General features: G+C 39.4%; 1 protein-coding gene across 1 annotated transcript in view; it reads left to right on the plus strand.

The window, feature by feature from the left end:
- LOC134798845 (RNA-binding protein MEX3B) overlaps window positions 1-23,799 on the plus strand; it is a 62,652-nt gene extending 38,853 nt beyond the window's left edge. Inside the window, exon 2 of the mRNA XM_063771232.1 lies at window positions 21,476-23,799. Coding sequence (XP_063627302.1) covers window positions 21,476-22,362 — 887 coding nt within the window. The 3' untranslated portion in view covers window positions 22,363-23,799. The remainder of the gene's footprint in view (window positions 1-21,475) is intronic.
- The last annotated feature ends 905 nt before the right edge of the window (window positions 23,800-24,704 follow it).

Below are 24,704 nucleotides of genomic sequence, written 5' to 3' on the forward strand. Positions count from 1 at the left end.
TGCCGCTTGACCAAACTGCCAAAATAGCTGGTGTGAGCTGTATTCACAGAACAGTGGCTGTATTAGAAGGATCTTGCTTAGCGCGGAGGAGTAAGAAGCGGGAAGGCCTCCCAGTAGGACACAGACATGCTAAATATTCGACCAACACGTTTCATATATGTTCCCATTCCCGCGACAAGACAACTGCATCCACACGTGTCTCTGCGGGGGCGGCCACGCTTATTCCTTAAATATTCGCGAACGCATCCATCACTCCAGCTTTCTTTCCGGCCAGAAACGACTTAGGGTCTTTCTACACCATAGTTTCTGAACCTACTCTTTGCGATTTCAATAAGCAACGTCTCGATCTGCTACTTGAACTCGCTGGAGAATATATGGTACTTAAGAGATATGTGTGCGTAGACCCTTAACCGTATACCTTTTTATTTATCTATACCATTGTTATAGCCCAAGCCCTCTCGTGAATGAGAGGAGGCCTGTGCCCAGCAGTGGGACGTATATAGGCTGAATTATTATATATACCATTGTTATATCTTTCGAAGCGCTGGTAAACAGAGACGCGCAGTACATAATATGATACCTACTGGTATAAAGCTCGTTGAATCATCATTCGATGGAGCAGGTTAACTAAAACCCGGAGAAACATCTAATCTATCTTCACATCTTGGCAATGATCGTATAAATCATTTTTTTACAAAGCTAGCATTATAATCTGTGAAGCAATCTCATGTGTACAACTTACGCGCAAGTTAATGTGAACGGAGGTCGTAAATACGTCGCGTACACGTATAAGTACATTGTATTACGTATGTATGTATGTGTGTCGTCTGCGAGTCCGTCTGGCGGAGTTTGCAGATTGAACAAGATCATCCACTTTGCAATTTACACTAACATATTTAATGCATATATCAGTTATTTTACAACGCACCTACCGTAACTATCATTAGAACTTTTTATTCTTCAACACGAATAGGTTACTAGCTAAAAATTTACAAACATTGCTGAGACACTCAGCTACTTTGATCGTTCCTTGTAGTAGTAGAGGTCCAAGAGCTCAGAGGTCATATACCTCGCGAAATCTGGACGTAAAACTGAAAGACGACAGATCGCAATGTGTCACGATTTGTATTGTCTTATTGCAAATTTTAAAAGTTAGTTCTTTCTCGAGTCAAATTGAGGCCCGGAACATGTATAATATGTATACTGATGTTGACCAAATACTGTGATACGTACAGTCACCTGCAATAATATGTTACTCTTCGGAGGCCGCAAAAATATGTGACACGCTCTCATGGCTCTGCAAATAAGATCGTGTCAGATATTTTTTGCGGCTTTGGTTGTGTAACATATTATTGCAGGTGACTGTACCGAAAATTATTTCGGATGGAATTTACTTATCATTAAAGGACAAATAAAATGAAGACATAAAAATCCTTTTTAATTACTTAAGGTCAATATTTTAATAGCTTTACGACGTTCGAGAAGTGGATACGATTAAAAATGCATAAAATGCTTCATTATTTTATATTTTCGATTAAAGTCACCTCCCGCGAAGTGTTTCTTTAATTTAAATTATTTGAAAAAATAAATTTATAAGTGGAAAAAATACTGTCTTGGGTGAGACTTGAACTCACGGCCTCTGAAGACTCACCCAAGACAGTATTTTTTCCACTTTTAAATTTATTCTAAGCATAGCATCGTTCGCAGACGTTTCAGATAGTTAAAAATTAAAATTTATATGAAAATAATACTAAATATTCAAGGTAAATGCAGTAAGTGCATATTACGTTCTTCAGAAAAACAATCCAGGTCACTATTACTACTTATTTATTCGAAGCATCAAAACGAATAAACTAAACAACCGGCGTATTATGGATAGCTTTATCCATCTTTATCCACGTGATAAAATAACTGTCACTTTTTAACACCGTGGGATAGAAAGTGACGGACACCGTTTTATCACGTTGTCACATAGACAAGAACGACCATCATATCCGCTGTAAGTGTACTTACGTACGCAACTGGCAAAATGAGCGTAATCGCGTAATCTCGCGTCGTTAAAGCATTCTTTTTCTTCTAAAGTGTTTACACCTAGGTGGTCAAAGTTTTTTGCCGATGGAATTTTTTTGCCGTCTAACGTCTGACAGATCGGTATTGCCCGATCGATCGCTAGATCTGTTGGAGGTGTAATCGAACCCATTCACAAGCCACTCTATTGTAGATGGATGCTAGTCGTAGACACGTCTACACAATTTATGGTGTTTCCAAGTCAATCTTTCCAAGGTGCAACGTATGTATCGATTTTACAAAAGATTATTCGTAGCAGGGTCTCTTTCGCATTTTTTAATGCAAGATATTGAACCTTTCATTTTATAACATGTAAGATATTGATTTTTTTCTAGATATGTAGTAAATATATCTACAAAATGTGCAAAGTTTTTATGATTGTCTTGTAGTCATATCATTTTAATCTTTGCCGAATCAGATCCCAAGTTCAGAGAAATAATGAGTCACAAATACGAAATTGATGTTGATGAATATGACTCAGTGCATGTTGCATCTACGCGACTGCAGTTACAAATAGACGGTGCCTATTTAGTATTTACTATCAACTATTATTGATCATACGAGTATACCTGAATATATTCGTATTATTAGCATGATCAGTAGATTCAGTAGCCACAATGATTATATAAAAAAGTTTTATTGGCGGTTTCTAATCTTTGTTTTTTGAGGCGTCATAAATGCCAATACATTTAATAACGTGATTTCGACATTAGGCATATAGCGTCCCTCTTAAGTGCAGTGTGACCGAAAAGCGTTCGGATTAATATTAAAAGCAATATCACAATTTTTAGGGTTCCGTACCCAAAGGGTAAAAACGCGACCCTATTACTAAGACTCCGCTGTCCGTCTGTCTGTCTCCAGGCTGTATTATAATATAATAACTTCACCGTATCTGCGATTTACTGGATCTGCGCGTGCGTTGTAATCGCACTCTCGTGCAGGTCAAAGCCGAATGGCCAAGGCCGCGCGTGGCGCGTGACGTCAGCGACCACCCCGGCACCCTTGATTTGACAGAACATGTTGGGGTGATTAGATTCTAAACGGTAACCCATACTAATATTATAAAATAAATACATATATCGGAATCAATTTTTTTTTTTATTAAAATTCATTCGCTAGACTCACAAAATGCTCCTGTCAAATAAGATAGAATGATATGAAAATAAAGCTTTTCTGTGCTCAGTGATCCTCGAAAAGCCCGTTTTTGGGACGTTGACGTCTCGCATGTAATCCTGGTATCAACGCAAGGTGCTACGCTGAATTACAAGAGCTGAATTTTATTGTATCAACATAGACGAATAAAACAGGACGACTCACAATGACTACCTAATACTTAGGGCATACTGAAAATTCCTGGAACTGATCACTTAGAAAAAATAAGTCGTCTCATATATCAGAATCCAGAAACTTTCAGTATGGCCCACGTACAGCATCGTGTTCCTCCGATATTCAGAGGGCCTACAGCCAACATCGATTTGTTTATTTAAGCGCTACCGCTGACATAAAAAAATTTAAAAACGTGACGCCCTGAGGCCTGATGTCTGAGGGCCTACGCCCTCAAGCTTCGGCAGAGGGCGTCACTAACGCTGCTGCATTGCTTTGATGTTCCTCGTAATAGAGCAAAACATGTCGAACCATCGTCGACTGAGTGACCCGGTTTTAAAAAAATTAATATGTCTGTGTCTCACGGAAGTTTTGTCATCACGACATTGTCAGTCTTCTAGTTCCTTCGTCCATGGCATCAATTAATCCAGACGTCTGCTTGTACAAATGTGACTGAACTTGAACGAACTAAACTGGTATGTTGACCTCGTGTACACGAATATAAGCTCGAAACATTTTCATTTTAGCTTGTCTTTTACTAAAACTTTGCCCTCGAAAAGTTTAATACGTTATACATAATAGTAAAGTAAAAACTTTCAATAATAACACTTTAAACTCTCGCGTTTTGTACACATATTTAATTACACAAACGGGTCTACCGCGATATAATTTCATTGTTTTTACCTTAAATTCCGACGTTTCAGCTGAGTTGCACCAGCTGTGGTCACGGAAAGACTGAAACGTCGGAATTTAAGGTAATAACAATGAAATTATATTTTTCAACTCTATTTAATTTAGAACTCTATCGACTTCGTTGGTTATTTATATCACGCAGAATACCTATTCAGTTAGTTACCTAAAATTAAATTACTTTAACGTGATTCTGTGCAAAAACTCAACGTTTATGCTACGTCGTGTATCTACATTGACATTGGATTTAAACTAGTTATGTAATGTCCAAGTTAGCTCACGTTCCCAGTTCTCGCGAACTTGTGACAGAGTATATTCATGTAAGTAATCTATCTTCTAACGTAATATTATCACTCGGTTTGCGCGCAAGAAATAAGTGACACTATAGTTCTCTACTACAGACTGTTTGCTAGTAGTTGTTGCATTGCATCTGAAGTTTAAACGTAGATCCGAAGATTAAGACATATTCTGGTGCCCGATTCTGATTTTGATTTCTTGTTCTGAAACAGTTATGGATTTGATCTGTGATCTATCTCCATAACAGTTTCAAAACAATAAATTAAAATCAGAATCGGGCCCCTGATATTGGTACTTTTCCGGATGCACCAAGATAATGTAAAGAACAAATAGTTTATTCATATATATGGTACAAAAACAAGTCAAAAAACAAAAAATAAAAATAACTTAGAATTACAATTAAACTAAATACAATCTATTCTAAAATCTAAAATAATTGTTTATATACTATTAACTTAACCTCAAAATTATGTCGCTTATTCTCAGAAGAATTAGACTATGATAAAGAGAGAGAAAATGTATTTATATGAAATAATAAGCCAGTCATGGAGTTTTGTAACGACCCGTACAAAACTTGTAAATACCCTACTGTCTGTCTATATAGTATGTTAGTAGCTAGCCGGAAACGGAGTCGAATACCTATGTATTCGGCAATGAAGCAGGTCATAGCACTGACTTATCAGCATCTAAACTACGTCGGTCATGGTGGCCTGGTCGGAGCGGCCGGCAAAACATTCCGCGAACTTGCACCTACTTTGATATGCCGACCAATAAATAAAATTATTGTTAAGGTGAGGTGGGGTAAGACTAACATAGTTTTGTTCGGGGCAAAACAAACAGTATAAGGATTCCATACAAGTGATGGTCTTACCCCGGTGATAGTTTTATCCCACCTTACCTTATGTGTATAGTTTACTAAAAAAAAATTTGAGTTACTTTAGTGTGGTTTATAACTTTCAGACTTTTTAAAATACATCGAACTAGGTATATATTGTATGATGTAGGTACACTCGCCATGAGATATATCGGAGCGGTCCAGGTACTTAAAAATATCTGAACATGCACTTTAAAGACTTGATAATAGAGGCATTGTTCAGATATTTGTGAACAACGTCGGCCGCTCAGATATATATGATAGCGACTGTACTTATACGTATTCTAGGAGCCCTATAGAAACTCTCAAAATACGCACTAATAAACAATATACGACTAATATCATATGGTTTTTGTCCCCGAATGTGTTTGCAGCTCGTGTCAATACCCGATAAGCATTATCGCTTATGAAATCTAAAGTGCAACGGTTTTCTTAACACGTTTCTTATTAGCCATTTAATCAATCGAGTAGTTTTCTTCATCCCGTTTCACTAGGTAGGTTCGTTTTCGTTACTTCATAATAACCCCAATTTCCAAAACCATAGGGGAAGAATTGTTGTATGAAAAAATACAACCTGTACGCCTAATCTCGTCTAAATCCTTTGATCATTTTCGCCTGAAACAGTAACAAATATTACTAACAGTAACAAAACTTACATCCGTCCTCTCAATCTTATTGTTAAAGGTCAAAAACTTAGATATGATGAAGCTAGTAGGATCAATGAAATGGTTATTTGGCAGCGCTTCCTCATTGCCCCGATATGCCTTCCACGTGCCAAGTAAGGTCGAGCATTTATTCCGCAAACGCGAATATTTCTCACGAGCATTTCAAATGTCGCCGGATTTATTTGGCAACTAGTCCAGTGTAAATGCTTTTGTTTAGAATACTTTAGATACCACAAACTGATCGTCTGTAAACCTTATTGTAACGAAATAAAGGCTACAAATGGTCAGTCAAAGTGAGTTTCTGTTATACCTACCTACTATAAGTATAGCATGAATAGCATCCTATGGCCAACACTTCTATACCGATTATTATTTAATACCTACTACTACAATGTAATTTAAACCAATTTTCAAATAGAACCAATAGAACAGCATTTGTTTTGTTTTGTTCAACCATATCACTATAATTTCAAATTCAACTGTCAATTTTCTTGTAGTACTAGGGAGGCATAGTCCGACAAGGAGTATGACTACAGTTCAGCAGGTAACAGGCGGTTATAAGCTAGGAGCATACTAACTGCTAGCTCAGTCGGTGATTAGTTAGCCGTGGTTCTGGCAGGGAGCCAAGCGGGGCACTTTAGAGCGTTCACCCAGGCATCACAATTGTTTTTATTTCGGTGCATTGCTGGGATATCCCAAATATTCAGGGTTCGCACAACGCATTTGCATAACGCTTAAACTTTATCTAACAACCAGTTTTACGACAATGATGATATAAAGATGTTTATCTTCGGAACGGTCTCGACGCACACTTGTCAAAAGTTTCGGTACGGTGCACTGACTTCTCTCGACTGTTCTACGCGGCACGTTTTAGAACGTTACTCGGTTCACACATAAATTAATAGCTGATAGAATTCGTGTTCCATTCGCGAATGTAATGATCTATTAAATGACGTAATGAAAGCTGATCCGTCGTAAATGGACAAATTAATTCGGTACAATGATTAATCATGTTCAGAAGCGATTCGACTTTTAAATGAAAGGTTTGACAGGGAACATCTTTATTTATGAGTGTTAAAAAGTATGTTTACCTATTAGTTATGTTTGACATTTGACCATGTTTCGGTCAAAAGCCGTTTTTGTCTGTCTTGATTTTAGCGCTTTCCCGGCAGTATCCTGAATGACCCTGCCATCTTCTTGGCTACGTAATCCCAAAAGAAATTACGAAGTCATTACTTCATTAGTCTTTCCTAAAATTTCTACTTGATCTGGATGATCGGAGAAATCTAAATGTATGGTATAAAGCTTTTGTCACTCATATCTATTATTTCCCTTGAGTATGTCCTTAATTCTATTGAAATTAATGCGAAATATCCGATTTTAAAACATCAATCAACACATCCTTAATCCAATCAATTCCGGTCGCTTATCACAAGCGAGCCATTAGCTCAGGACCAGTATAAGTGTATTCTCGTATACTACATACTTGTTACTGACCTCAGGGTCACGCTTAACTGGTCTACATTCAAACGAAACTCACGCGCAGCCTTGAGCGCCGAAATGAATGGGCACCACGTGTGGTGACGTCATGACGTATACAATTTACGCGATTATGTCGCGGTCGTTAATGAGGTTATCAATTTTAGGTATGAATGTACACAAAGTAATAAGTGTAAAAACAATCTTAGTAGCAAAACGTGGAGATTTAACATTCACGCAAAAAGCAACGAACGGATTAGCAATAAATAAAAATTATAGTAGAGCTAATGAGGTGAATATTTAAGTAAGGGTAACATTCCATTTCTGACCGCAGCTGCACTACTAGTACGATATGCGTCGGTGTTATTGTCAATTTCCATAGTAAAATGAATGGTAGTGCTGTCGTTGGAAATGGACTGTCACCTTAAAAGAAACAAACCCCTAGTAGCGCCCGTTCAAAAAGCAACCCCTCTAATTTATATTCATCAAAATCATAACATTTATTGCATACATTCAACGGTTTAACTATATCTATTTTCTAATTCGTCTCTAAAGCTCACTATCGTGGTTATATATACTATAGTGCGAGTCGGGTGTAACGACATTAGAAGTCCAAGGCCGACAGAGACGTGCAAAGTATGTACTTCCTTCTTGCTAATCGGTTATCCTTGTGTTCTAAAACCATTCCAAATCTAAGGTTAAACTGTAGGTTATAATAGAGATAATATCAGGTGAAGTTTTCTTAACCCCTTTATATATGACATACCTATCTACTAAGGATATCTTTTGACTCTCTTGCATTTTTTCCTAACATGCATCGAACTTAACTTTTCGCCTACTTAACACTAAGGTTTTTTACTACCTTCTCTTTGTAGAGTTAGGAGTGTTGCTCTTTGTACAAAAGACGTCAGACAGTTAAAAGTACGTTTTGAAAAGAGATAACCATGGCTATATTCTCATTGCCTATTTCGCGTAGACGAGCGTTCTGCTCAAGCTAAAGCCATTTTAAGCGAACACCGACATCCGATAACCATCGCGATAACGTTTAATTTGGTGTGACTCGATGCAAATGCTATTTAAGCGTTGGGTATCACAGATTACCGCCCAGGTGACGAGACAGGCCCCTCGGCCTTGCGATATGTATCGTCCATTATATTTATATTATATTATACATTACATGTTTTTATTGGCCTATCTGTTACATCTTAATCATGATTGACGTTTATTGAATTTTAATTCGACAGCAAAAACTAGGTACATATTTGTTTTGAAATGTTGCCCTTTATTGACAGATATTTACATACGTTAACATTATTACTACTAGAGTACTCGATAATAACTGAATGTTAGTTACTAATAATTATTTTTTCTTGCTTTCAGGTAAATTGGAGTGTATACGAAGAATCCTACAAGTATCTATAGAATATAATTTAAGTCATCGTTTCGACTTAAGCGTAAACTATTGTGACGTTTCTTCAAACAAAAACGTCACTTTTGACACTGACACATCTAATGCATATCGTTTCTAGATCTATTAATTGGCGTATCTTAAAGTTCGAATCGGTCCGATAGCTAGTTGCATATTGGCTGTTTTGAAGCCCTTGCTAAACCTAATTAACACTTTGCTAATAAGTACGCCTTGCGACACTCAGACGGATAAACACATTAGCATGACCATTCCTTTAGCAAAGTCGGTTAACTTTCAATGCATGGTCGACCGTGAAAATCGTTGCGAGTACTAGGCTCACATGAAATACAGGTGTTACTCCGGAAGCTCAATAAAAAACTTCGTTGATGCTTGTTACCGCGTCGGCATCCGCTGATACTTTCAATTTTCTAACTTAAAGTAACCGAAATGTCTCGAACGTTTGCTACAAAAAGAACAAGCACCAAAATAACCACACGTACCATTTCCCTTTCGTCAGATAGATGTCTATCTCCGGCGATTAGAGAAGTACGCACGGTCTCTTGTCTCGCTCGTACCCGCGGGAATCCCTAGACACCACGTGACAGCGTCTACTCACAGAACGTACCAACTCTACATACGGCGCAAATTAAAATAATGTTTATCGCTCACGAAACAAGGTCGCAATTGTCTCGCTACGAGTAACTCGGTTAAAGGGATCTCTGGAATGAGAACGAACTATTTACTCATTGCTTGCTGAGGATATTGAACTGTTAACTTTAGGAGCAAGGTACATATTGTTTTGAAGACATTTGTTTTTTGAAACACGCGTTCGATATTTGAAATTCCTAAACTAAAACATGCTGCATCGCACTGATTTTAATACAATTTTGCAGAGTACCTTCCACTTCCATGAAAAAGGCAGTTTTATCCGTACTATTTCATATGCCTAGATAGTTTATAGAGCTTCTAGAAATAGAGCCCATATTATGACGTAAATCAGTTCCATAGGTACCTTTTGGGCCGTCGTTATTTAGGTCGTCAAACCCTTGTTGGGCTATGATAAATTAGCTAAGGACCGAAAGTCGGCCGCGGGCCGTTGAACGTGGCTGACTTCAGTTCGATCAACCCCGTGCTCCCCCCACGCCCCCCCGCGCCTTTAAGACGCATCATCAATCATTCTACGGATCTCGCGGCCTCAGCGTATTCAAGAATGAGATTTATTGTCGTCGTAGTAAAGTTGTTTTTGAATCACGCGGCGGGCGTGACTTGAGCCTATTCGGAGTGGGTGTTATTGCTCGGCGGCCTACCTCTTACTACCTCTGCACCCCCGGTGTTATGTAAGGCGGGTGCAATGGCCGACGCTTTTCCTGCGCGCTTGATTTCCTCAACCTTAATTCTAGGCACTTTGCTTAAAATATGTTGATGATTCACGTTCCGTTGCCTTTATAGCGCTTGTATACTTTGCAAAGATTCAGAGCATTTGTCACTTTTAATTAGCTCATTTTCAGGGCTCGAAACAGGGAGATGGGCTAAGGTTTTTAACCACATTTGGTTAAAATAAAGTAAAGAAGCCTATTAAATAAGTCGTTTTAACCTGTTCAATCCATTCACATACGTACTAAGTGGGCAACAAATTAGATTTTTTCTAGCAATCCTTTGGAATAGATATTAGACGGGTATATTAGTCCTAATCAGTATAAAATCATCCTGCCTATAACTAAAACAACGTTTCTAGAAAATATTGTATTGTATCCAATAATTCTCGCAGTCGGAGCTCCGCCCCGTCCCAAACGTAATTATATAAGTAGGTAATCGATTTAGTGCGGAAATAGGAATATATCATTTTCAAATCACATCGACTAACATTAAAACGCAGCCTATGCGTAATCAGCGTTAGAACAATTAGCGCGGAATGTGGGTTAAATTCGCAGGGGCTGCCAATGCACCGGGCCCGGGGTCGTTGGCCGCTATCGATCGGGGGTGCGACACGGCACGCGCCCCTGCGGCGCCGCCCGCGCCCCGCGCCCCGCGCCAAGCGGGAAACTCTACCGCATGCGACATTTCGGGAAAACTTTTAAGATATTCGCTGAGACGTTCGGTTAGATTCGGAATACAACAGCTTTCTAGTGTCTAAACTAATTGTTTCATTAAAGAAATACTTATTTTGACGTAAAATTGTGTTCATTTTTGGGAAAACTTTTAAGATATTCGTTGAGACGTTACAATCGATTCAGACGACTGAATTTAACTCATTTCAAGTACATGTTGTAGTTATTTTAATTAATACAAAACAATGTAAAATTTTGAGTAAACTGAGATTTTAGATGACGTTGATAGCAATCGATTCAGACAACGGGAAAACTGCAAAGTTCTTCACATAAAAATAACAAAAATAAAATACATAATCTGTAAGGGAGATGTTAGACGCTACAATCGATCTAGACAACGCCTGCAATTTTAAAAGCGGTTAAGCTACTTAGGTATTTGTCGTAAACATACCGCAACGCAAATCATGAAACTGAAAAAACAAGCTGAAAAACCACAAGCAATATAGCACTGAATAATGGATACCATTCAGTATGACGTCACGGCAAGCCGCAACGTTCAGGGGTACTCACATCCCAAGTGATTCGACAGATTGATACCTACTATCAATCTATTCTGATGACAGGAACTTAAAGCGTTTGAAACCACGATATAGAAAACGTAACTACGTAGAAGGTATACTGCGGTTCAGTACTCAGTACAGTCACCATAATATGTTACTCTTCGAAGGCCGCAAAAATATGTGACACGCTCTTACGGCTCTACAAATAAGATTGTGTCAGATATTTTTGCGGCCTTCGTTGTGTAACATATTATTGCAGGCCAGTGTACGAGTCGTTGGACGCGCTGGCTTAGCGCCAAATCGCTATGACGAAAACGCTTCCTCTGTCTCACGAACTATTAATCACGAGACAAAAATCAGAAAAACATAGTAAAGCGAAGATGAAAATCATTCCCGGGCATTATGATATAGCATTGTATAGGGAACAGCTGTAGTGTAGGGCGGGTAAGGGTGCGGTTGGCGACCCCTGGCGCCTTGTACTGACAACTCCTGATTTATATGCCTGCCTGGTGATTTTGCGTGTAGATGTTTCGATGTTTAGTACGTGTTTTCAATAAAGACGATTTTGAACTGCATTTTTATGCCAGCGTTCTTATTAACAACTAACAAAGTTCTCTTTCGACTGAAACAAGACGTACTATTAACTAGGTCAAATAATTTTATTTACAGTACCGGCTTAATTCGGGAATAGAATTAGAGATTAACTAGACACGATATAGTAAAGATTTGTGACGTTCCACGGCAAAAGGTACCTTATGGCGGCTGGCGCTTACGTCGCATAGCGCCGCAATAATATTAGAGCGGCGTTAATAATAGCGTAGGCCCCAACCGCCATAAGGTACCTTTACCCGTGGGACGTCACATATCTTTACTGTATCGTATCTAGTTAATCTCTGATTCATTTCCTGAATCGCGCCATACGTATGATGCTACTTTACCACCCTACTGCGGTAACTAGCACTATACGTGCGTATGTCGAAAATTAAAGGGTCATATGTACCAAAACGTTGTACAATACACGTGCGAAGAGGTAATTCGCAACTCGTGTCGATTTAAAACACTCACTTCGGCCGTGTTTCAATTTATCGCCACTCGTTGCGAATCCTACTTTTCGCACTTGTATTGTAATGTACTATTGAGCACTGAAGGCCTCGGTCATTTTCTCTTTCGGATACGACAAATATACCACGTGTCCCAAAATTCAACGATAAGCTGGCACCAGAAGATGGACCTGCTCATGACTACTCGAGGAAAAAAAAGAAAAAATGTATATCTCAATTTTAATAAATCCATAATTGGAATTACAAAAAAAGGTGAAAATCGACACCCCTAGTGGTATTTTTAACGACCATGTCTACAATTTTCAATTTTTTTTTTCCTTGAGTAGTCATGAGCAGGTCCATCTTCTGGTGCCAGCTTATCGTTGAATTTTGTGACATGTTGTATGTATATTCAGTTTACACGTTTTCTTTATATTTCACGCACCTATAAAAACTTTGACGCCCTTAAGGGCTATAGATATTTTTTTTCGACTCGTAAAATTTGATCGTAAAATATGCATCAAACGTAACTGGACTGAACGAAAACAATTCGGTGGATACAGTGTAAATAGCGAGTGTTTTATAAACAGAACGGCCTAATTTCCGTCGAGAGGCATGACTTCAATTTCTGTTACGGGTATTGATTTGTCTGCGAAGAGGCACACGACCCGACTCGAACTTTAAGATACGTCAATTAATAGATCTAGAAACGATATAGATTAGATATGTCAATGTCAAATGTGGGCCCGATTCGGATTTTGAAATAGACATCTATTAGACATCTTTTAGACATCACCAAGATACGATAACGATATGTTTAAGATCTAACCTGTCAAATTTGACATTTGCGCGATTCTGGAGATACTGTTGAACGATTTCCACAGGATATGACTTAGAGATCCAATTTCCAATTCACATCTAATAGATATCTTACTCTATCTAACGTAAAAGTGACATTGGTTGCTCGAATTGCGCTGCAAAAAGAACTAGTTGATATCTAAACTATAACGTATCTAGAATGGATCTAGTACGTGTCGTCTCTTGTGAATATCTTGAAGTTCGAATACGGCAGTGACGTTTCTTCAAACAAAAACGTCAACACCCTTCATTGCGAAAGTATACGCACATAGGTACAGTCATCAGCAGAAGTTGCTAAGCGGGCGAGGTGTTCAAAATTACCTTGACACGCCCTTATTCTCTTAACAATAAAGTAGCGTCAAGATCATTTTAAACACCTGGCCCGCTTAGCAACTTCTGCTGCTGACTGTACCTATGTGCGTATACTTGAAGGGTGTAAATTGTTAACTTTTGAATTGTTAACTGTAACGTTTTATATGTGCTGTCAAAAATCGTGAACCTCGGTTGTGCTGTCAAAAATCGTGAACCTCGGTTGTGCTGTCAAAAATCGTGAACCTCGGTTGTGCTGTCAAAAATCGTGAACCTCGGTTGTGCTGTCAAAAATCGTGAACCTCGGTTGTGCTGTCAAAAATCGTGAACCTCGGTTGTGCTGTCAAAAATCGTGAACCTCGGTTGTGCTGTCAAAAATCGTGAACCTCGGTTGTGCTGTCAAAAATCGTGAACCTCGGTTGTGCTGTCAAAAATCGTGAACCTCGGTTGTGCTGTATAGAGCAAAAAAATCGTTCTCGAAAAAAATTACTACAAAAACTAGTTTGCGTCGGAAAATAACGACATCTTTAAAATAGTTCTAACAACAAACTAAACACCTAGCATAGATAAATTCAATGAAATAGAGCGACCAACTCGCCCGCCTAATGTTTTTCTTCGTCTAAACGCTCCCCTAGAGATCCATTCTTCCCGCGAAAAAATCAAATATGTATTGTATCGCTAACTTCCTTCCCGCTCACATTTAGCGTGAGAGAAAGCGATAGATTCAGAATAGAGCCGTGTCATAGCTTTATCCTCATTAATCAGAGTGCGAGCGAGACAACTTCATTATTTAGACGTCTACGCTTTTCCGGGCTGTTTCCATTTGCTATTCGAATTGAACTGTTGGGCCGATCTCTCTAGATCTCTAGCCCCGTGCCGCCTAATGTACATAATTGTCCCATTTTCAAAGATACCAATAATAAGTATAGGAAAACAACAATAAGTATATATTGTCGGTTGCCAATTAGGCGCTATTTCCATATAGGCTTAATTTGAAATCAACCTTATAGACAACCGACAATGTGGTACCTTTTGGTTGAAAAGGTAACTTATTATTGTACATTAGGATTTACACTACGTAAGTTTTGATAGAATGTCACTCTTGTAATTTCAACTATTTTCAACTGGAACAGAGTTGTTTTTATTTGGTTTCGTTTGATTTCATAACAATAAAAAAAAACAGCCACAACCGAATACAGAACCTCCTCCTTCTATGAAATTGAAGTCGGTTAAAAATTCAACCATATTGGTTCCGAATTCAATTGTAAATTTTTGGGTTAAGATACCTACATGATATCAATCTATGGGGTGAATAACGTTTGATGTAATTCATTTCATATAATAATAATATAGATTGACATATGTAGTGTAATATGTCCACAAAATTAAAAGGTGACCATAAATATAGATTAAATAGGTTATTGGAAATGTGACCTAAAATAGAACGAAAATATTGATATCAATTTGGTATCACATTGATGAAATCCGAATACGCTTTCTATGACCATGATTGACCTATATTTTGAGTGAGGGATAAAATGCTTTAAGGGCTTTTATATCGACCCCTTTCTGCTAAAATTGATCAATTTTAAATTTACCTTTTACGCTGTTATGTATGTATATTAACATATTTGTATGACTATTTATTTGGTGGCATATAGCCTAAAAGTATTATGTGTGAAATGTCTATAGGATCATAAGTATCATAACAGCAGTGTTGTTAGGTATATTCGCACAATAATAAACAATTAAGTGGGGTTCTCATACAACTAACGTGATTTTGCCGATTTTTACGTAATGGTACGGAACCCTTCGTGCGCGAGTCCGACTCGTACATGGCCGGTATTTTTTCATATAATACAACTATAAAGTATACAGAAAAATCATTATGTAGGGACTGCAGAAAAGCATATTAACCGTGAAAAAAATATGGAAATAGGTTGCAGGGATTGTAAATGGTGTATTAGGCGGAAAATCGTATTAAGCGGTTTCTACGCTAGTTATATTTATAACACCATCAAATGCTACCGTACTTATAGAACCTACAGAACATAGGCATAATACACCAAGCCACGTAGAAAAGGAATCAGCGGTTCGTAGAGCTTTCATACACCGCAACAAATCGAAAAGGCCTAAGCGTGTATAAATTCCTTGGCGCATATGTCCTTTTAACACCGTGCTGGCGAGCGCACTGACCCGGTTGCTACGCCGTAGCAGGGTGCACTGCCCGCGTAGGCGCGTAGAAGCTCTACGGTTTATGCACTAGTTTTATGCCTACGTTTAGTACTTTACCTAGTTATCTTTTATTTTCTCATTACTTTGCTTGCGAATATTTTTATTACGGAATACGATGTTTCTATACCGTATTTTATGATAATTATGATATATTGTTCAAAATTTCCCTTAAATTTAAATAGATAGCTCACATTCCCATAAATATGTATTTTTCTGTATTGTAGCTTGATAAATTGAAGCAGTTTAAAGTGGCCCATACGAGGCGGTTGAAAGTGTTGCCAAGTTGTTTAAGATGCTAATTCGTGAACGTAGCCTGCTGGCCGCGAGCCAACTCTTATCGTGTACTGTTCTCCTGGTACCACGGGCTTTGCGTTGAGACTAAAATTTCTTGGACGGGTTCAAAATAACAGAAAATACACAGCTGTTAATAAAACCCTACTCAATCAAGCATTACTTTTTTAAGGTTTCGCATTTTCTTATACATATAAAAAATCTATCTCATTTGTTACTTAAGATTTCTCCCATTTATTCAGGTCTGCTTTATTAAATTTCAGAAAAATCTAGACCACTTTTTCTCCTAATTGCACCCATCCATTTAGTTCTTCTAGCGTCAAAACGGTCGCCATTTTATTATCTAGACGAGCTATTGATGTTTGAAAACCTCACTATTAATCATCCTAAACGATTGTGCCCTCGCATTTTTCACGAAAACAGCCCCATTTCACTTACAGCCTTACTTAGGACCTAAAATAACTCTGCAGTCTAGTTTACGCACCCAAAAATCGACTTTAGCCCGCGCGCACAGAGTTGAAATCAGGTCGGAGGTCACCCGGGGTTAATGTCCGGGTTCAACGACCGGAGCGAACTACCCCGGTAACGAAAGCACCTGGTCACGTGTTACGGAAATTCATTCAATATGCGAGATTATGAACGTTCCGATTTACGTCATAGCGAAACGTTAGACGACTTACTTATGTTATAGGTACGAGATAATGTTAAGTAATTAATAAAGTTTGCATTTTGGGGGTTATAGTAAAACTACCTTTTAAAGGCCTTTGACTCTCTTAATACAGTTAAATAAATCAATAATAGGTATTTGTGATAAACACACAAATAAATGCCCTTACCAGGATTCGAACCCGGCATCTCCTTTGCAGGCAGGGTCAACACCGACTTTAGGTTAGGTTAGGTTATAAAACAGTTGCTCTTATATACACAAAGTATATACTTACATCATATCCTTTCGGTAGTCGAGTAAAAATTTAATAACCCACCCTATTTTGCTGACAATTTGTACAAGCATTTACAGTGTGACTTCTAAACTCTAGGTAAACCCTGACTCTTATAGAGCTTAAATCAAAAAACTAGACCACAAAATGGCTTCATTTCAAACTTTATCTTTTCCGTGAATTCACCCTGGTTTTCAGGAGGAGTTTCCAAGGAAACCTGGTTTTATTTATTTATTCAGCTTCAAGCTTAGACTGTCTAGGTATCACCTTCGTCTTTCGTGGAACTCTATTGATCGTGGAATCGTTTGAAACTAAATACTCGCATTTAATAAGCTTCTGTAAAACTTTCCCATTATGTATAATATAAATTGGTATATTATAATTTTATTTATCTATGGTGGTAGTAGCAAACTCTTTATTATATAAAAACACGTGTATAAATGCGAATTTATCCCTCAACTTATCCCTTTTATGTCTAAAGCATATAGGTACAGTCAGCGTCATATAGTGGGTAGCATTCAAAGTACCTATTCAAATAGTCCGGTACACGATATAATTTGTATGGTGTTCCGAACTATTTGAATACTTTGGATGCTACCTACTATATGACGCTGACTGTAGGTATGTGTAAATAGCAAATATTTGTATGTTGGCTATCTGGTTATTTCGATATCTCAGAAAAAATCTATTTAATCATTATAATTAAGCAGGACTTGAAATTAGGCAATCTAACCAAAAAAAAATCTAGCCATAGCTTTTGACTCGTTGAAGTTAAAAAAAACTTTTCTGTATTTGTTTCGTCTATTGCAATGACATCATTTGGACCAAGAGCTTAATATAATCCCCATAGATAAAAGCCACCAGTATAAGTTCGGAACACCCTAAAAATTAGGTCAAATCGGGCTTCATACAGACATAATCGCCGATGTCGTAACATCATAATACCGCGACGTCACCAGCTGTCAAACAGAGCAGGACAGCATTATTTACAACGTCGACGCAACCGCGTGGGCGACGTTGCCGCTCCGCGCGCCGCGTGGCCGGGGGGAGGATGGGGAGCATTGATACTTCGTCTTAACGCGGGTTGCTTTGGTGCCTGATTGATTTCTTGTTAGACGTGAATTATGAACAAATTATGGAACGGTATTAAAAGGGTATTTTGTATATGTGTATATAGAAAATATTGAATTTGTATCTTCTTTTAGTGCTTTTGCTTTAAATTTGAGGGTGCTAAGCTAATAATTTTGATGACGGTACCTATTTTACGAACATAAAAATCAGCGTTTCTGAAGCAATAGCAAACTGTATGGATTAATATCAAAGCTTTTGAAGGAATGACGGATTTCAATGTAATATTTAAAACTTTCGCGTTTTGAATACATATTAACTCACATTTATAGACGGGTCTATCTCGATATTTTATTACCTTTATTTACCGACGTTTCGACACAGGTTTCACTGGTCGTGGTCACGGCTAACTGATGTCCCAGCAAAATAGAGCAAGGGAAAGGGAAAAGTAGATCCACGATACAGTACACCGCAGAGAGAAGCGCGCCGCCGAGGCGTCGTTCAAGTTACGCCAAATCTCTGCTACAAGAAATGTCCGGATTTTTAGGGTGATGTCCGGATTTTTATCAGGACTTTTAATTCTTCCATATGGCAACCCTAGCCCGAAACGCTTATTTTATACGCCGGTCTATCACCGGTTACCTAATTATAATTAGAACATCAATAACACATACCTTTCTAGGGTGTACCTACAGTGTCGGGTTGCCATACGTCAAAATTAAGGTTGTATGACTAATAACCAACTTATTAAATATATTAAGAACGGGTCACTCACGTAAAATACAAAAATACGTGAAAATGCGTTGCGGCCCACTGATTAACAGTCCGTCGGACGGTATCGGCCTGTCAGTTATTCGGAACTGTCAAAATTTTGTTCTAACTTACAGGCCGATACCGTCCGGCGGACTGTTAATCAGTGGGACCCTTTAAATACGTAAGTGACCCGTTCTTAAGCCACCCACTGACTATAGTTCGTTTTTTTTAGCATTAGAAAGATCTTGAAAGAAGGTAAGCGATCTTGACATGTCTTTTAATTGAAAAACGCTTTTTTAAAATCAGTAACTATTACTTATGAAAGCAGAAGAATATAAATGATCGTATTAGATTCATATATTTGCCGTGACTTATTTTTAAAATGTGATTTTTAATTAAAAGACACATCAAGATTGTTTACCTTATTTCTAATGCTAAAAAAAAACGAACTATAACACAGGCCACCGGACGATATGGGCCTGTCAGTTAGAACAAAAATTTGACAGCTCCGAACAGCTGACAGGCCGATATCGTCCGGCGGACTGGTAATCAGTGGGCCCCATTAGTATATTTAATATGTCTGTGTTTCACTGAAGTTTTGTTATATAAAACGAACCTTAACAGCGCTCTCCGATCCCACACGGTTATTAAATATAGAGGTCACGATATCCTGGTTTCATTCGACAGAATGGGAATAACCGTCGTATTAGATAAGGTTGTATCTATAGGAGAGACGACCGTTCGTGAACTTGAGCATTACAGCCATCACAGAGGGGCTACCGCGAAAACCGAAATTCGCAAATTGCGGGGATCTTTCTCTTTTACTCCAATGAAAGCGTTATTAGAGTGACAGAGAAAGATCCCCGCAATTTGCGAATTTCGGTTTTCGCGGTAGCCCCTCAGGGTTGTTCGGAAGGCTGCCGTAGCCTCGAGACGGAAGACAACTTAATGTTAGGACTTTGGCCGTTTTACACATTGAGACACTTAACTTCAAACTCGGGTAAATCCATCTGTCAGATTATGCGATTTTGGTATTAAGGAAAGGTAATAGAGTAGATATTTGCTGAGAGGGTCGAATGGATTTACCCAAGTTTGAAGTTAAGCGACACACATATTTTAACGTTTACATAGGTACTTTATTATTGGTAAGTGTAAAAAAATCGCTGATAGCACTTTTTCTCATCGTCGAATGTTAATATCTTATTCCGCAAGAGTAAAAACTATAATAGGTAACACTACAATCCTAACTGAATTAGTGACCATTTTTTTGGTTGCTTACCAAAATAATAGAAAGAACCCATACGCTACTTCTTACTCTTCTTTTAACTCTAACTCTAAAAAAATCTTTATAAAAGGACCCCTAGTTTACGTTTTCGTGATTATGCTAAGTTGCTCTTTCAGCTTAAATAGTATTCGAATTCACATTACGTTCAATTCGTAGTGGCATTGTAGCCTTCATGTCTGGCCTTGGCATGCGACCCTCAAAATACGACCATTTCATACAAATCCGAATCTTAGAGGAAAAAAGTTACAAGTTACTTTATATTCAAGTGCGGCATTATTTGTTTAGGAATTCTATGTCCCATGATGTATTCAAATCGTCTATGTTTTTTGAATACAATGTAGTCTAAAAACGGAACTAGACGTCTTTTGTGTTGAGTTTAAGTTTGTTTTATATAGCTCTCGATTTTAAGGTGGGATTAATAAAGTGAATAACGATTTATATCGAGCAATAAATAGGCTTAGCACGAGTGCACCGCGACAGCATCTCGTGCGCGAGATGGCGCCTGTCATTTCTCAACTGCTAATTTAATACTTTCAACTTTCCTTGTAACAACTTTTTATCGCTTGGTGATGTAAGATTAAAAATCACTCTCTAATTTCGTTGAATAAAAATGTTGGATTGTTAACCATATCGGGCGTATACACTACGACAATATAAAACGAAAAATAGGAGACGTTCATGTTGTTTTAAACCCTTGAAAACTCCATAGGGAATAATGCGCAAGGCATATGGAGAATTTATGCAAATTCCTCGGATCAAGTTTATGTGGTCGCATCTTGGATGCTGCGCTACGTTGCCACGCTTTTGCCGCAGTGGGGGCGCGACAGGGACGGCGATACGACAGGTGCTATTTTACTTAGATTAGCGGGAACACGTGAATATGTATGTGGTTAGGGCAGTGGGTCTGTGCCGACTAGATGAAGTAAAAATAGTTGCCTTCTTTTAGTCGCAAAAGGAATGAGCAAGTTAAAGTGCTCTAGTGGTCGGTAGACGCGCTGCGTTTAAATCTATGAGTAGCTTGGTAAAAAAAATTACCAATATGTGTATCATCTTTTTTACACTTTCATGTTGCCAACAGAGAAAGTAAGGGAACGATCGAATGAGCGAGTCAACATAATATTGTGTGTAAGATCAGTCACAAAAAAAACACCGCCGATGAAATATGATCTAGACCTCCGTCAAAATTCTTAAATTATTTTTTATAAAAGCCCTGTACCCGTAAATAGCTCTCGGGCGCCCACTCAGCTAGAATAACGTGGCATTAACGTTTGATCTCCATTGTTTCAGGCTGCAAAATCAAAGCGCTGCGAGCGAAGACCAACACGTACATCAAGACACCGGTGCGCGGAGAGGAGCCCGTGTTCGTGGTGACGGGGCGCAAGGAGGACGTCGCGCGCGCCAAGCGCGAGATCCTCTCCGCCGCCGAGCACTTCTCGCAGATCCGCGCCTCGCGCAAGTGCGGCGCCGCGCCGCCGCCGCCCGCCGGCGCGCCCGGACACGTCACCGCGCAGGTGCGCGTGCCCTACCGCGTCGTCGGCCTCGTCGTCGGACCCAAGGGCGCCACCATCAAACGCATCCAGCACACGACGCACACCTACATCGTCACACCCTCCCGCGAGCGTGAGCCCGTCTTCGAGGTCACCGGCCTCCCCGAGAGCGTCGAGGCCGCCCGCAAGGAAATAGAAGCCCACATCGCCCTTCGCACCGGCGCCGCCGGCGGCCCCGCCGGCACCACGCCCGCCCCCGACAGCGAGCCCCTCGCGCAGCTGTACCGCGCCGGCCTCGCCTCGCTGCTGCCCCGCCCCGACCAGGAGGCCGCCTTCTCGTCCGCCGGCTCGTGCTCGTCGGGCGGCTCGTCCGCGCGGCTCGGCGACCTGCTCGGCATCTGGTCGTCGACGGAGCGCGACGAGGGCCTGGGCGAGTCGCCGTCGTTCGAGTCGCCGGGCGGCGGCGGCGCGGCGGGCGTGTGGGCGTGGGGCGGCACGCGGCCGTCGCCGGCGGCGTCGCCGGTGCGCGCGTGCGCGGTGTGCGGCGAGCGCGGCGTGGCGGCGGCGCTGGTGCCGTGCGGACACAACCTGTTCTGCCTGGAGTGCGCGCAGCGGCTGGCGGCGGGCGGCGCGCCGTGCCCCGCCTGCTCGGCGCCCGCGCACCAGGCGATCCGCATCCTCTCGTAGACTGCTACCTCGGTAGTTGCACTGACGCGGGCGCGGAGACGGGGGCTACCGCCCGACACCGGTGGTTTTATCGAGCACGTTTTGTAATAGGGATCGATCTTTTTTACTTAAAAATCGTTATAAAAATATTAAAAAAATAAAAATCGCGTAATCGAAATCCTGGTGCCAAAAGTCGGCGCCTCGCCGGCACGGCCCGTCCGCCGCGCCGAACCTACCTATCGTAAGTCGGCAGAGTTATTCACGATATATTTTCTTATTATGAACGTTTTTTATTAAGGCCGCAGCTGAGCGCTGGCGGCCGCAGAGAGAGCGAAGTACGTTACGATAGAATTTCGAAAAAAAACATAAAATTTAAAAAAAGTTGTATAATTATTATTATTGATAGCGTAAATGAGAAATCGAAAATTTATAAAGCTTACCTAACGTAATAGCGTAAAGTATTAAGATATAATAATATATTAGGCGATACGGGCGGCGCGGGGAGCCGGGTGGCCTGTTGACTGTTCAGAGTCTAGGAGTAGGCGATAGGCGCGAGCCCTAGCTAATGTTTGTTGGTAGTGAGTGCCCCTGGGTGTATTAGGGGCGGGTTAGACTAAAGCGCCGCCGCGCGCTCCCCGGCGCGCCATGCTCATACTATTTTTGACTATACGATTATTCGCTTAAATGATATTATACATACGTACTACACACTATGATTATGATAATATTAATATAATGTTTGTTTTAAGTGTGTTTTAATGTTTAGATTTTTATTGTAATGTTTTTATGAATGATTTTTATCTGTATGATTATTATTGATTATTATTTTATGTGTTGACGATGTTTTTTTGTGATTATGAGAGCCCGCTATGCGGGCCGAGGCTGCATGTTCGTTTAGTGGTTATAGTATATATATATCGAGTAATAAAATTATAGTAATAAAATAATAAAGAAATAATACGACTCATTCATTATTATAACTATTGTAGTCCGTAGCACGAACATTGACTAACCATTACCTATTGATACTTATTAAGTATTATTATTACATTATTGAATAAATTTAAAGAATGCATAATTATATTTCATAGGAATCATTATTCTGTATAATCTAGTTAATGTAACTATAATAAATATGTTTGTATATGTACGGGAGGGCGTTGTTTTGTTCCGGGGGAGGGGTTTATGGATGGATATTTTTTTATTTTTTTACCGTTATAAGTTTTTGACTTACTCATGTAAAGATACGCGAGATTTAAAATGCTGCCTATTAGATTATATTTTAAAAATAAAGTTGCGTAAACCTCCCCCCCGCGTGTAGATCCAGTGATTTCGATAATTTTATTTTCATAATAAAATGGGTAGAACGCTTTAGGTTCAAATAACGTTGTGAAAATTTGTGAAATTTTGTAGACTACATATCTTATTATAAATCTAAATATAAACTATAACTTTCCACCTGAATCTTTCATTTGACCCTCCTTGCACTGTGCTGACTTTTTGACAGCCAAACTGTCAAACATCTGTCAAACCGTCGTTGGGTGTCATATAAAAACAAAAGACTGCTGTCCAAAGGTCAGTTCGCTGCAGAACCTCTAGTTCATTTTGTGGTAAAAAAAAGTACCAGTTCCTTGAAACAAGCTCCTTACAAAAAAATGCAGCAAAAATTATACTGCATCCTTGATTCGTGTTTTAAAAACAGGAAGTAATTTAAATGCATTAAAAATGAGAGCAAGGTACTCTTGTTCTACTTTAGGAAAACTAAGACCTAGGTATTATTAATTCATTCAAGACTAAGGAAAATGTTCTCGCTTAAATAGTTGTTTAAAAACTCGAAGAAAACTATTTTTAAAATTATTCTTGCGGAAACGAGTATTCCCGTCTTCAGTGTATATCTTTCGCGACAAAATATATAAAACAGGAGCACAATTCTGATTTAATGACTTGTTACGGTTTTAATTTTGACCACAGAATAATACTACTACCGTACAGAAAGAACACTTCCTACAAACCCGAAGTTTGACAGCGATTCAGGGTCGAATCATGATATCCCTTTCTAACTTATGGCACTATCCCTTAAAGGGGCCCACTGATTAACAGTCCGCCGGACGGTATCGGCCTGTCAGTTAGAACAAAATTTTGACAGTTCCGAACAACTGACAGGCCGATACCGTCCGGCGAACTGGTAATCAGTGGGCCCCTTTAAATTCAAGTGATTATCTGTGGTCGTGCACGCAAAGGAACGTCAAGTTGTGTCAACCCTAATAATTGCTCGGAGCAATGCTGAGCCGAACGGAGACGAGTTTGCCCGAAATCACGAGTGTCTCCCCACTGTTTTGATACGACCTTGAAGATCGCTCATG

This window comes from Cydia splendana, chromosome 17 (assembly GCF_910591565.1).
Source record: "Cydia splendana chromosome 17, ilCydSple1.2, whole genome shotgun sequence".
Classification (NCBI taxonomy): Eukaryota; Metazoa; Arthropoda; class Insecta; order Lepidoptera; family Tortricidae; genus Cydia; species Cydia splendana.